Consider the following 14,987-nt stretch of genomic DNA (forward strand, 5'->3'; position numbering starts at 1 on the left):
GAAGAAAGAAAAAAACTGTATTGATATATACCGATACCAAAAGATGAATACAAGTCACATTTGACTTCTGCAGTTACCCGAGATGCTCAAAGTGGTTCCCATAAGCGTCCAGACACTTCTGATTACGGTGAACTACTGCTTGAGCAATGTTGACCAAAGTGTTAACATCTCTTACAATGTGTATACATTTTTTTGGCATCCCCGGTATTTATGACCTTTTTCTAGTTTTTCCTATATATATATATGTGTGTGGTGTCTTTTTCTAGTTGGTCAGTTTTCTAGTTTTCAATAATTTGATTGTGGTATGCCTTGGGGTGATTTGGGCTATGTGTGTATTTTAAGAGTTCATTGAGATTTTTCATTCCATGTGTTTTAGCTCTCCAGAAAGTTAAAAACTGTTAAGCCATTATTTCTTCAAATATTTTTCTGCCCCAGTCGCTCTCTTATCTCTTTACAAGATAACCATTTTGTATACATTATAACTCTTTAACATTGTTCCACAAGTCAGAGACTTTTTTTCAGTTTTTTCTCTTTAAGTCATTTTGAATAAATTCTATTTCTGTTTTCACGTTTTATGATATTTTCTTTTGCTGTCTCTGACCTGCTAATAAATAACCATACCCAGGAAACTTTCCATTTCTGACAGTTTGTCATTTCTGAGAGTTCTATTCATATCTATGTCTACCATTTCTCTCTACTTATCATGCTTATGTTTCTTTTACTTTTTTTGAACACACGAGCATATTTATAATATTTGTTTTAGCATCTTTACCTGTTAATTCCACCATCTTTTTAATTTCTGAGTTTGTTTCTCTTGTCTGATTTTTCTCCTGGTTATGGGCCATGTTTTCCTGCCTTATGTATAGCACTTTTAATTGGAAGCTGGATGTTGTGAATTATACACATTGTTGAGTGCTGGACTTTGTTTTTAAAGGTTGTTGAACTTTGTCCTCACCAGCAGTTGGTACTTGTTTTCAGTTTGATTCTTTTGAGGCTTATTTTTGAGTTCTTTCAGGACAAATCTATAGTAGTCTTTGCTCTAGTGCTAACTTGGCCCCACTTCTAAGGCATGGCTTTTTTGAGGTTTACTGAATGCCCTGTGTACTCAGTGAGGTTTCTCTACCTTTTCATTCTGGCTGTAATGTTCTTCAGCCAAGTGCAATCTCTAGGAATTGTTTGTCTTCCTCCTAGCCACTGTTATTTGCCTGAAACCTGTTCTTTCCCAGCCTCATGGAGGTTTACCCCACAATACATAGATTTCTGGTCAGTTACTGATTCATAGAGCCCACGGTGCATATTTCTGTAACTCTTCTGTGTTTCTCCCTCCTACAGGTACTTTATACAAAAATTCAAGACTCCTTAAACTGTGGTCTTTTTTCTTTAACTCAACAATTTTTCATGCTTTGTTTGGATCCCCTCCCTGAGCCATGGTCCAGCAATTGTCTCCAAGAAGAAAGCTTAGGTTTGTTTCTTTTCTCCCAGGGATCACAGTTCGGAACTTCCTATTGTCCAATGTCTGAAAACCTTGTTTTCCTACTATATTTTGTCGTTTTCATATCATCTATGGGTGGGAACATAATTCTGGATGCAGTTACTCACTCATGGCCGGAAGCAGAAGGTGCCTCATAATTTGGGGAGCTATTTCTCGTAAAACCCATCTGACAACTTCTACTACAATATCATTAGCCAGGACTTTGTGACTTGACCACTTCCAACTGCAAAGGCAGCTGGAATGTGTAATTGTTTAACTGGATACATGACAAACACACACAGCTCAATAAAACAGTGCTCTGTAACATAGAGGGAGTGGAGGAAGGGAGGGAAGAGGATCAGGTTGGTAACTGGCAGTTTCCACTACATCCCTTTATCTTGTTTTTATCAACTGTATAAAACTTTTAAATGGCTACAAGATGTTTTACAATACGGAGAGATCATTTATTTGACCATTCCTCCTGTTAATGGACATTTAACTTGTCTGCAGCTTTTTTTTTTTTTTTAATTGGGGAAGGGGAACAGGACTTTATTGGGGAACAGTGTGTACTTCCAGGATTTTTTTCCAAGTCAAGTTGTTGTCCTTTCAATCTTAGTTGTGGAGGGTGCCGTTCAGCTTCAAGTTGTTGTCCTTTCAGTCTTAGTTGTGGAGGGCGCAGCTCAGCTCCAGGTCCACTTACCGTTGCTAGTTGCAGGGGGTGCAGCCCGCCATCCCTTGTGCGGGAGTCAAACTGACAACCTTGTGGTTGAGAGGACGCGCTCCAACCAACTGAGCCATCCGGGAGCTCAGCGGCAGCTCAGCTCAAGGCGCCGTGTTCAATCTTAGTTGCAGGGGGAAGAGCCCACTATCCCTTGCGGGACTCAAGGAATTGAACTGACAGCCTTGTGGCTGAGAGCCCACTGGCCCATGTGGGAATCAAACCGGCAGCCTTCAGAGTTAGGAGCATGGAGCTCTAACTGCCTGAGCCACCAGGCCAGCCCAGCTTTTTCTTTTTTTATTGCCACTACAAGCCTATATATACATACATTCTCTCATATATATATATATGAGAATATATATATATATATATATATATACATACACACACATATATATAGACATATCAAAAAAGAAATGGGCAATTTTCATTAAAATATTACCAAATATTCATTAAATATTATCGAAATCTTGACCTGAAAAAAAAAAAAGACATAGAAAGCTAGAATACACAAGAATAGATCAAAAGAAAAAGGAGTAAATCAAAAAAGAGCAAGTCCAGATGGTTAGGAAATATATAAAAAGTCGCTATACTTCACTAGTGATTAAGAATGCAAATTAAAGTAACAATATTACTTCTCTGCCAGAAATTAAATTGATAACGTCTACTGCTAGCAGTGTTTGTGTGTGTATATATACACACACATATGTACATACACAGATGTATCTATTATATACTGGAGTGATATTAGAAATAATAACAATCAGTATGTCATGGAACCCAACCAGCCAAAAGTTCTGCTAGCTCAAATTGAACAGCTGCCACCTGTACAGTACACAAATGGCATGGTTACGCTGGTGTTCAGTGATGAAAATTAGCTGTGCATACGTATGTGTACACATATCCTTCCATAGTATTTTTGCTCTTTTTATCTTTTTCATTCTTTTTCTATATCTATTCCACCATTTATCCCATCTTTTGAGGGTTTTTTTCCCATCTGTTTTTCATACTTAATATATTTGGTTATTTTAATTGGATATTGGAATAATTTTTATTGGAATAATTTTAATTTCATGTTGATATCTTCCCTTTGGTCTTTTCGTATATTTACTTATTGTAAATTCTTAGTTTTCCTCTTGTAATGTATCTTTTTTTTAAGGTGTTAACTTTTTCTGCTCAGGAAGTTTTAGTCCTCAGGTGTCCTATTAGAAACATCCCTGCGGATGTTCTGACTGCCTCGTCTGTCATTAGAAAAGGGTGGCTGTCCAGGTCCTAGTGCACATGTTCAGATTCTCAGCTCTGGTCAGCTTCACATAGGAGGGGATGAGCCCTCGGGCAAGAGCGCCTTAGACGTCACAGATTCACTCCCATCTTCTACCCGTTTATTTTATTACCCTACCTAGACATTCCTTAGAGCTGAGCTTTACCTTTGAACGCTCAAATGAGAAATAAAAACAGTATAAACAGGGGTATTCCCTAATTGTCATCTACCTTCCCTGGGGATTGGAAGTGGAAGGGTAGAAGAGTAGATGCCTGAGGCTTCTCATTCCCACTCTGTTGGCCCCAAGAGCTTTGGTCCAGATTTCACTGGTGGGGGCATCTGGGGGCTTGTCTTGGTTTTCTGCAGGGAGGTGGCAGACAATAATGGATCTGAGGGAAAGTCAGGGGGTTGGGTGGGGTGGAGGAAGATGTGGCATGATTGGAACAGCTCTTCTTGAACAACCTCCCCCTGGATTTTTCACGTTTCTGTTATTTCTTAGATTCCATGTTTCCATTTTTAGTTCCTTCGGGGTTGATTTTGGAGGAAGAAACCCTTATTAATTTGACATCTTGGCAGGAACTAGAACATCCTGTTTTGGTCTGAATTGGAACATGTGGTTGATGGATGCAGAAAATAAAAGTTATATTAACAATTTTGGTTTTTACCCTAAGAACAATGAGAAGCCATTGAAGGTTTCAAGATGTGTGATGACAGGATAGATTTTATTTTGAGAAGACTACTCTGGCTGCAATTTGACAATCAGATTGGAGGGGAACTAGAGTCAATATAAGGATAAAGTTATAAGGCTCTTACAGTCGTCCAGGTGAAACATAGTGGTCTCCACCAAGGTGATGGTGGAGAGGGGAAAAGAGTAGATGAACTCAAGAGATACAAAGTTAAATTGCTGGATCCTAATGATAAATTGAATTAATGGGGGATGAGAGTAATAACAAAGATAAGTCTTAAGCTGTAGGCTTGCCTAACTGAATGAATATATTTCATTTGGGAGAATGGGAAGGAGTTGACATTAACTCAATTTTGGGCATGTAAATTTGTGGTGGCATTGAAATATTTAAAAGAGATTGTCTAGTAGGAAGCTGAATATATAGGCTTGGAGTTCTGAAGAAACAGTTGAGCTAGAGATATAAGGAAATGACTTACACACTTACAAATGGATGAAATAGCCTTGAGAGAGTTCAGAATGGGAGAGGGATCCAGGAATGAGTTTGGAGGAACTCCAGCATTTAACAGCTGGGTATTAAAAGCTGAATTGTGTCCTCCAACATTTATGTTGAAACCTTAAGTCCCAGTAATGTGTCTATATTTATAGATAGTGCCTTTGAAGAGGCATTAAAAGGAGGCTATTAGGTGGGGCCTAATCCAATTTGAGAAGAAATTTGGGCACACAGACATACTAGGGGTATGCATATAGAGGTAAGACGATGTGAGGATATAGGGTGAAGGCAGCCATCTGAAAGCCAGAGACAGAGGCCTCAGGAGACACCAAACTTGCTGGTATCTCGATTTTGAACTTCAAGCCTCCAGAACTGTGAGAAAACGAATTTGTTTTTTAAGCCACACAGCCTGTGGTATTTTTTTATGGCAGCCCTAGCAAACTAATATACTAGGTAAAAAGAAGATGATGGGAAAAAAATTGTGCAAAGATGATAGAAGATAAGCTCCTGAAGATTGTGTTGTCACGGAACAGTAGCTTGTCACAGAAGCCAAGGCGAGAGTGTTTCAAGAACTAGAAAGCAGTCAACAGTGTTCGACTCTGCTCAGAGGTCAAGATGAGAACTGAAAAATGTTCTCTGGATTTTGGTGATTTGGAAGTCGTTGGTATTCTTCACACAGACTCCTGGTGGAGTTGATGGTGCAGGAAGTCAGAACGGTGTGGGTTTAAGGGTGAGTGGGAGGTGCAGGAATGAAAACCGCGACTATGGACAACTCTTGAGGTTTGGCTGTGACGGGGGAGGAAATAAGGAATGAAGGAAGTTATTGTTAATGGGAAAAACTTAACCTTGTCTGTAAGTCAATGGAAATGTTCTCATTTAAGGGAAGATATTGAATAGTAAGAGTAGGAATAATTGGTAGAATAACATTCTTGAGAAGGCCACAGAAGACAGCTCACAGCAGAGATTGCGGGGTTGGGACGAACCTTTTTGCTAACGTAGGGAAAGAAAGCATAGAGAAATGGTTGCTCATTTTCTGGCTGGTAAAGGTCCAAGGTTTTTAAGCAATCTTCCCTTCCCAAAATGAAATCTTAGTTCAACTTTGCCTTATAACTAGTGTCATTTCCTTTCACATTCTGGTCTTTGGTTGGTGGGTTGTTTATTTCCAGTGTGGTTGTTTTCACCTTAGTGCCACTGGTATTTTAGTGAGAAGCTGGGAGAAGCATCAAAGGGCAGTTCTGCTAGTCAGCCACCATAAAAATGACGTTTCTATATGCTCAAGTTTTATATTTAAGTACTTAAGCCATCTGGAGTTTATGATATATGCAGGAAGTCTAACACTTTCCCCAAATTGCTAGCCAGCTAGGCTCATACCATTTCAATTCAATATTTCAGTACCTACTAATTGCTCTGTGTGATATGAAAAATAAATTAGAAATCATCTTTCTCAAAGACCTTAGTATTTATGCAAGTGTTAAGTAAATATACCATGAGTACACTATAAGGTGTTAACAAATTAAGTGCCATAAACCCAATTACCATTAGTAGTTCAAGCACAGAGAGATTAGTGTTCTGGATTCTTAAAGAAGACCAGATTCGATAGGGGACGACAGAGGGTAGGGAAGGGGTTCAGAGGAGTAAAGCACTCCAGGGAGAGGTACCAGCAATGGGCACAGGCTCCAGTGAGAAGCTGTGATGCCTGTTAAAGAAGGTAGATTCTAGTGGAAGGTAACTGATGCTAGAGTCAGTTTATACTTCACTTAGTATACAAGAAAACAGTGAAAACACATTAACCTAGAGATGGTTTGGGGCTCAAAAATGGCTGATTCAAGCTTAATTAACTTAACAGAATGTCGTTTAGATGGATGGGACAAAATGATTAAACAAGTTATAGGCAGTTACCATGAAAAGTTTATTAAAAATAAAAAAAAAAAATTTAAGAGTGTACATATAGAAAAATTTCAAAAGATTTACTATTCTGATCAGATAGTATCAGATTCACTATCTGATATTGAGGGCACAAACATCTGTACAAAAGCTCATTAGTGAACAAAATCTTGTTTGTCCTGCTGGCCTCCTCTTAGCCTTCTCAGAGGGGAGGCTAGATGGCATCAAAGATATGCTGCGGAAGAAACAGAACAAACCCTTGGGATAAATAGAGTAGATCGCTTCTCTCCTTCTTCCTTCCCAGACAATGACAGCCCTTTGATGGGAAGAGTGAAGGGATTATAAAAGATAGGAAAGACTTACGGAAGTACAGCAAGGCAGCGTTTTTGACTCTGAAGAGCTCAGAGGCAGGCGAGGAGAGCAGGGAGTTGCTAAAACATGACACATTTAAGAGTGAATGTGCTACGTGAGTTTTCTGATCTCCTTCTGCGTTGTTTTGCCCAACTTGCCAGGAGACAGAGGCCCAGGGCCCCCAACCAGAGAAAAGGCCGTGCGGCTGGAGCACGGGGGACAGAGTGCAGTGAAAAGGAAGCCCTCCCCCCTCCTCAAAACCATCCCTGTGCCCCTGAAAAGGTCGGCTCTGCTCCCGTGGGGAGTGAGTTTCCTGTTCTAATGCTCCTCTCGTGTGCAGAACCATCACAGGCAGCCCTCTGCATCCTGCTCTAAGAAGCGAGGGCAGCTTCTGGACGATCGAGTTTTCTCTGCATCTGCTCACACCCCACCGGTGTGGACTCCGGCTGCTTTTGAAGGCACGTGCCCGAGGTGAGGACTCACTGCCTTCTCTCTGGTGGAGTCCAACTCTGCTTCCGGTTGCAGGACAGACTTAAGATGCCAGGCAAGAGGATGTGAGTTCTTCTAATAACCCACGTGCCAAGGGCTAGTGGTGAAAGTATTAGATAGAGGCAGCGAAAAGGAAAGGAGTAAGTTTTAGAAGAAAAATAGGAAGGAATCATGAATTCAGGGGCTAACAGGTGCTGAATTGTTGAGGCATGAAGGTGCCAGGGAGAGTCCAATAGACAGTACAACCCAGGTGCTGAAGGTACCACCTTCCTTAGAAGGTCGTGGTCCTGGCTGAGTCTCCCATTAGCCAGGGGTCCCTGAATCGAGGGCCCAGGACTGAGGCTTCTGAAGAGCCCCCCACAGCTGTGGGTGTGGAGGGCCCCAGGGCAGCAGAAATCAGGCTGGCTGAGGAGAGTCGGCAAAGACTCAGACCTCCCGGACAAAAGTGGGAAAAGCCACAGTTTATATGGTGTCCACCCCCAAGATGCCTTCTCCGGTGGTCTCGGACCCCTGCCTTCCCCATTCTGGCATTCTGTGGCAGCTCTGTGCCATTCCCACGATTCCCTTTTTTCTTGAGGCTAAACTGAGTTTGGTGGGAAAGGGAAAGAAGAGCCTCTGGCTTCCCAGTCACATCTGACAGGCTTTTAGGCCAACGTGCACTCTAGGTCTCGACGCTGAGCAGTGTGAAAAGAAGGGCAGGGGCCTCATTTCTCAGCCTCTACCGCTCAGCGTCTTATCATGGCATGAACTGGCCAAAGGTGCTTCCTTCTCCCAGAGCCACCCTCTTCTGTTACCTTTCGTGTCTCCTTAATCCATACAGCCTTTCCCTCTATAATGAAATCAGTCAGACGGAGAAGAAGAAAACTAGACTGAGGGGAAAGAAAGCAATGAAACCATTATTCAAACAGACATGCATCCCGGGGCCCTGACAACCTGCCAAAGGCCTCTCCTGAGTGAGGGCCACACCCCCATTACAGGTACCCGACCAGAGAAACCACAACCGGGAGAACCAAGGTAGAGTAGAGCCGAGGCCCACTGGGTCCTGATTCTCTCTGAAATACTGTTGCAGTAGCTCTGAGCAGGTCTCTTCTCAGGGGCTGTTGAAGACGGGTCTGAGGCTGGGCCGGTTAAGGCAGCAGCTGTCCTGAGGCAGAGGGGTGCTGGGCATGAAGGGCGGCAGCCTTGTTTCTAGGAAAGTAGTAACTGATAAGGATGGTCAAGGAAGGTAACCAACCCTACATCGCTTTAAAACCAACTTTGCTAAAACTACCAGTTGTCTAGATTAGTAAGTGCTGAAATAACCACTGCAGAATAATGCGCCTTAATTCCTTCTCACCGTATCATAAATCTTTCCCATGTGGTTAGTACTTGCTACCACTGGTACCTGACGCACTGCAAGTCTTCTGATACAGCTTAAATTGTGCAGGCGTACAAAACATGACTTCTCTGATAAATTTTTATAGTGACTTAAGGACCTTAAAGACCACTGCTGAGTGAATTCATTTCAGTAGTCTCTAAATAAAAAGATAGAGTTGCTGTCTGATGGTAGCATTTGGGGGTCAATTTAGCTTCTTCTAGTGCTGCTGGGCTCAGGGTAAGAGTTCAAACAATGCTAACTTTACACAGCAAGGGATCATCGAAGAAAACACTGGTCTAGCAAAACCACATTATATCCCAATGGTCAAATGAATTGCTCACTGCTCCTTAAGAATCCATTGACTAGGTTCAGAAATAAAGGAGTTATTTTTAGTGAACAGAGTGAAGTGAAGCGGGCCTTGGTCGACAGGCCTGAAGGATCTATAGAAAACTGAGGTGAGAAAGATCGACTGCGATACCAAATGGCAATTGTTCAATTCAGTCCCCCTTCATGTATCTTTTAATCTAGCGGTTGGCACCCAGAAACGCTAGCACGTATCTTCTCCTTGGGTATATATACAAGTTAGAACATGCTTCTTAGATTTTCTCCCATTAAAGAGGGCCAGAGTGAAAAACATGGCAGAACAGAGGTGGACTGGGCCTTGGATGAAATAGTGATACCAGAAAATATAAGACGTTTTCCCTTTTGAGCTGGGTGAGCACAGTATGAGGGTAACAAAAGGATACATGGAGGTTGGGATGCCTTTTGCGGCCAAGTGTTTCCGAATAAGTCGCTCAGTACCATACCAGTTAAAACCTTTCGTGGCGTGTCCAATGCGTGGGAGATGGACACTCGCTGTGATAAAGAAAAAAAAAGAACAGATCGTGATGTCTTCATCCAAGACTGACTGATGGGCGTAATATACATATAGGAGAAAAGAATCTTTCCTCTCAGTCACTTTGTGGTTTCCAGTGGACAAAACGTATAAGGATGGAGAGTTCCACTCAAAGCATACAACTATGATGTCAAAAATACTCTGGGAATGGATTGTGATGAAAAAAATGAAAGAATCCTTCTGAACACAAAGTATCTGGAAATAAGTGGGTACAACGGATACAGAGTATGACCGATGGTGGAGATGTAATTAAAATAAGCAGTCTTTAACAAGCCAGTGAGTTCCACAGACAGACACACTGGGTGTGGAACGCTACACTGTGGTTTTTGGCAGAGAACTGTCAGCTGATGTGGGCTGTGACTCTCCAGGACGGCACATGCTCAACAGCTTTTCCCAGCTGCTATGACCACTGGACCTCATCTCTGGTGCCCTGTAAAATCACGGGGCATGCACCCCAGTGGATACACACACACGGATATGGAAGTGATCTGGAGAGGAGAAAGGGCTTTACAAATACCACATGAGGGGGTGGTTACTTCTGACACCTCTCGCACTGGGGCTTACCATTACCACATAGACCCAATTGACTTTCGGTCTTGACATTTCTCACTGCCCCTGAAAAATGACATCACATGCCTGCAAACAGAACTCCATGTAACTCCTGAGCACAAATGGAAGAGCTTACCTCTCTTTTTCTTTGCTGCTAAAAATATCTTCTTCAGGCCTTCTTCTAGGGCTGCCATCTTAATGCCAGACAGGGCGTTGGAGTGGTCACGGTGTTGAGCCACAATCAAGGCCAACTAGGAACAAACCATTGTTAATGGTTGACATGGCACGTGATGGCCACAGTGTCAACTACGGGACCTGCCCACGGCAGGGGTGTGAGCAGCCCCCCGACAGGCCCTTTATGGGTCACTCAGGTTTCGGTTCTGGCTCTTTCGAATGCCCTGCCCGAATAGCCATATCCTAACAAATCTATGACCTCACGCCCCCTGGTAACTGTTTTATTTCCTGGTAACTTTATGTAAGCTTTTTTTCCTTTTAAGATATATAAAACCAGAGTCCAAGACGTGCTGGCCTTTCTAAATGCTCTCAAGGGTATAGGAGAAAAAATTTTCAGAATCTTAGAAAAGCCTCTAGAGGTCCTTGTACTCCAGCCCACGTGGTGGATGCTCGAGTCAGCTCACAACGCCCAGGACAAGCGGCCATTGGATCTCTGTTCCAAATGCCAGCTACTCCCACCCTGTCCATCCTAAGCAGGGCAAAGCTGGAGAGCGGCCAGGGAGCGTGTGGGGCCGACATCCCTATAGCCACAGTGCAGGTCTATCACTGTAAAGAGATTTCCTGAGTCACCAGAGTCTGAGCTCCTTACACACAACCACTGCGTCATTCTCACTTTTTATGAGATGACTGAACAAGCAGGAAGCACTGTGTCATGAGGCACACAGGCCACTAACCTCAAGAAAAATGTGCCCTGAGGCACGTGTAGTAAATAAAACACCTTACGGGAATTCCAAATGACAGGCAAGGGGAGAGACACTTACGATGCAAAAGAAGAACGTTAAAGCAGGCAGAGGAGATGTGGATTGGTCTGTTTATGGCTGGCTAGAAAACACAGTCTATGGCGGAACCTTTCATGTAACAAATGATGAAACCCTCAGAGTTGTTAGTCATGATTTCTTATTCATTCAGTAAATGCTCATGGAGCATTTCCTGTGAGTAAGCACTGCAAGTGGAATTGAGGATAAAAGATGAAACTAAACTCCCTGCACGTAGGAGGGGCTGCCACCAAGGTAAGTGGAGGGACAGAAAAAGCAGAGGACAGTGCTCCAGGGACTGTGATGATGGAAGCGTGGGGGCTGGGGGGGCACAGTGCAAGGTGAGGCCCAACCTGCTTGTGGGGGGCTGAATGGTGTCCCCCAAAATTCACGTTGAAGCCCTAACCCTCGGTACTTCAGAATGTGACTATCTGGACATCAGGCCTTTAAAAATGTAGGCAATGAGGTTGAAATGAGGCTTTCAGGGTGGGGCCTAATCCCATCTGACTGGTGTCCTTCTAGGAAGAAGAAACTGGACACACAGAGACACCAGGGACGCACACGCACACGGGAAAGGCCGTGTGAGGACACAGCATCCTCCCTGCAAGCCAAGGAGGATGGCCTCACAGGAAACCAACCTTGCCAGCACCTTAACCTTGGACCTGGGGCCTCCAGAACTGTGAGAAAATCGGGCCCTGTCTCTCAGGCCACCCAGTCTGCGCTATTTTACGGCCACCGGAGCAAACTAACACACTGCTGGAGAGGCCAGTGGGAGCGGGAGGGATCTCAAGAGGGGGTGACGGGAGCCAAATTTTAGCTCTGGTCAGAGGTGTGGTGTGCGTTTTTTTTTTTTATAACTTACCAAATCTTGCCCGTTGTTTCTTGATTCTTTATCGTCAATAGGAAATAAAAGGACACCTCCCAACTGCAAGTCTGAGGTAAAATAAGAAGTGACAGAGTAAGTTCATTAGGGACTGAACCCCTGGAGAGGGAACTATTTTGAACCCAAATCCAACCCAGGTTTCACAGCCATTTTTGCTCACTCTCCTGGCCTCTGTCGCCGTCTTAGCCTGGGACTCGCTTCACGGAATTTCTTCTCTCCTCGGAAACATTTCTTTCTACTTCATGCTTATCGTACAATAGTTTACTATCTACACTTATGGAGCGCCCTACTTTCCCAGGGATTGTGCTCTAAGCGCGGGATTCAAAGATAAACAAGGCAACGTTCTCTACCAGCGCCCTCACTTCTGTGTCTGTGAGGAGTGCAGGCCTACGAGAAGCTTCCCGCTCTCATTTCAGTGTCATCTGGGCCGTTTGGATGCTGACAGTTTGCCTGATCACATATTTACTACTGTCATGAGGCAGGGCTTACTTCCCCAAACAGCAATTTTTACAAAAATATCCTTGCTCCAGAGCCTGGCACAGTACCTTACACATAGAAAATATACTTTTTGAATAGCAATTACTTGGCTAAGGTAGATGAACATACTTCTTTCCTGTCTCACGCGTGTACAAGGTTTTATAGCATAAACGAATGTTCTTCTTTATTTAGAACTACAAATAGAATCAATAAGGCTTGAAAGAAAAATGTCTGTTAAATCGGTTCGAATGATATCTGATAAGTTTGAGCTCTGAAGGTAAAACCCACAATTGGGGTAATTCGCCCAAACTGGCGATTCAATTGTTTACTGTTTGTCTACAGGAAATAAAACCAAGGGGAGGAGAGACTGTCACCTTTTAAAATTCTCTGCAAGCAATTAAAAAGCTGTATTTTCTTCTAAGATTCAGAACAGATCCCGTTTCTTGGGCAAAGAGGTAATACTGATGTTTGGCTGCAGTGGGCCTGACCAGATTCTGGAACTCACACTAAGCATTAGGTTATAAAGGTATTTTTACACGTTTTTCCCCTCTCTGTGGCCAGAATGTTGAAGAATATTGTTAGGGAAAGTTTAAGTTTCTTTTTGTTTTTTTGTTTATTCCCATCCCCCTTCCTTTGCCTTTGGCAACTATCAGCATGTTCTTTGTATCTATTGGTCTATTTCTGTTTTTGTTTATTCGTTTGGTTTTTTTAGATTCTACATATGAGCGAATTCATATGGTATTTGTCTTTCTGTGTCTTACTTATTTCACTTAGCATAATGCCCTCTAAGTCCATCCATGTTGTCGAAAATTGTAAGATTTCATTCTTTTTTATTGCTGAGTAATGTTCCATTGTATATCTATATGTACCATACCTTCTTTATCCAATCATCTGTTGATGGACTCGTAGGTCACTTCTATCTTAGCTATTACTAGTAATGCTACACTGAACAAAAGAATGCAAATATCTTTTCGAATTCGTGTTTTTATCTGTTTTCTTCAGACAAATACCCAGAAGTGGATTACTGGGTCGTAAGGTAGTTCTATTTTTAATTTTTTGAGGAACCTTCATACTGTTTTCCATAGTGGCTGCATTAATTTGCAATTCCACCAACAGTGCACGAGGGTTCCCTTTTCTCCACATCCTCGCCAGCACTTGTTGTTTGTTGATTTATTGGTGATGGCCATTCTGGTGATATCTCATTGTGGTTTTAATTTGCGTTTCCCTGATGATTAGTGAACGTTGAGCACCTTTTCATGTGTACTGGCCATCTGTACGTCCTCTCTGGAGAAATCTCTATTGAGGTCCTCTGCCCATTTTTTAATTGGATTGTTTGTTTTTGGCGTTAAGTTTGTGTGAGTTCCTTATAAATTTTGGATATTAACCCCTTATCAGATATATCCTTGACGAATATCTTCTCCCACTCAGTAGGCTGTCTTTTCGTTTTGTTGATGGTTTCCTTTGCTGTGCAAAAACTTTTTTGTTTGATGTAGTCCCATTTGTTTATTTATTTTTTGTTTCCCTTGCCCGAGGAGACATATGTGAAAGAAGATGTCAAAGAGTTTACTGCCTGTTTTCTTCTAGGAGTTTTATAGTCTCATGTCTTCCATTTGAGTTTCTTTTTGTATGTGGTGTAGGAAGGCAGCCCACCACTGGGGCCTGTTTTCTGAGTGCATGCGTGGATGTACCTGGGAGCCAGCAGAAGGGGACATGTGTGGGTTTAGCACTCGGTGCAGTGGGGGTGCCCACGCACCTGGCAGGGAGATCCCCAGGGGCGGTCCTCCACAGGCTCTTGCATGTACTTCCTGCTGACAATCCCTTTGAGGCCACTTACATTTCTTGGCTGCCTCTTTCCCCATGCCCTTCCTCCCCTCCGGTCACACAGCTCCCACAGATGCTGGTGGAGAGAAATGGGTTTCTCCAGCTGCCCTCTGCCCGGCTCCAGTAGCTGGGCACTCACTCACCACTTTCCTTTTCCCTGTGGGAAAGGTCGCCTCGGCTGGATAAATCAGCCCCTTGCAGTGTTTCCTTGGGGGAGAGGTGGTACTAGGAAGGTTTCTCATACCACCTCGACTGCAAGCAAACTCCTAGTTTTCTTTGACTTTTCTTCAGTGCTGTGCTGGAGTCTCCCTTGGCAAAGGCTGGACTTCTTCACGTTCTCTCCTGTGTGTACCTGCCCAGGGCACCCCTCAGCCGATGTTTCTGCTGCAGCGGTGAGAGGCGGCTAGGCAGTTTTGCTGGCGCCCTGGTTCCTCAGCCCCTGTGAGGTTTCTCTGTCGCTTAGCAGTTGCAGTGGTGGGTCAGACATCTCCTCGGTCCCAAAAGGCCCACCAAGGAACTTCTATTTGTGCATGGAGGTCTCATTTGTTGATTAAAAGGGGGGAATGTTTTATGCCACCACTTTGTTGCCATCACCCCCCTTCACTCCTAGATGACAATGATCTCCTAATTTAATGCCTTCAAACGTTACCTACAAAGTACTCCTGCA

The 14,987-nt window shown here is 43.3% G+C and overlaps 1 protein-coding gene across 5 annotated transcripts in view; it reads right to left on the reverse strand.

Moving 5' to 3' along the window:
• Positions 1–6,512: 6,512 nt before the first annotated feature.
• The window catches only part of CHD1L (chromodomain helicase DNA binding protein 1 like), a 45,995-nt gene continuing 37,520 nt past the window's right edge, over positions 6,513–14,987 (reverse strand). For 2 of the 5 annotated variants that reach the window (XM_081026586.1, XM_081026587.1), the window contains exons 20-23: positions 12,002–12,072; positions 10,287–10,401; positions 9,453–9,561; positions 6,513–8,552 (exon numbers count right to left, since the gene is read on the reverse strand). In XM_081026586.1, coding sequence (XP_080882712.1) covers positions 8,477–8,552; positions 9,453–9,561; positions 10,287–10,401; positions 12,002–12,072 — 371 coding nt within the window. In that variant the 3' untranslated portion in view covers positions 6,513–8,476. The remainder of the gene's footprint in view (positions 8,553–9,452; positions 9,562–10,286; positions 10,402–12,001; positions 12,073–14,987) is intronic. The other 3 variants (XR_013991770.1, XR_013991768.1, XR_013991769.1) reach the window with 3 other exon arrangements.

The sequence above is a fragment of the Rhinolophus hipposideros genome (genome assembly GCF_964194185.1).
Source record: "Rhinolophus hipposideros genome assembly, chromosome: 19".
NCBI classification, from domain to species: Eukaryota; Metazoa; Chordata; class Mammalia; order Chiroptera; family Rhinolophidae; genus Rhinolophus; species Rhinolophus hipposideros.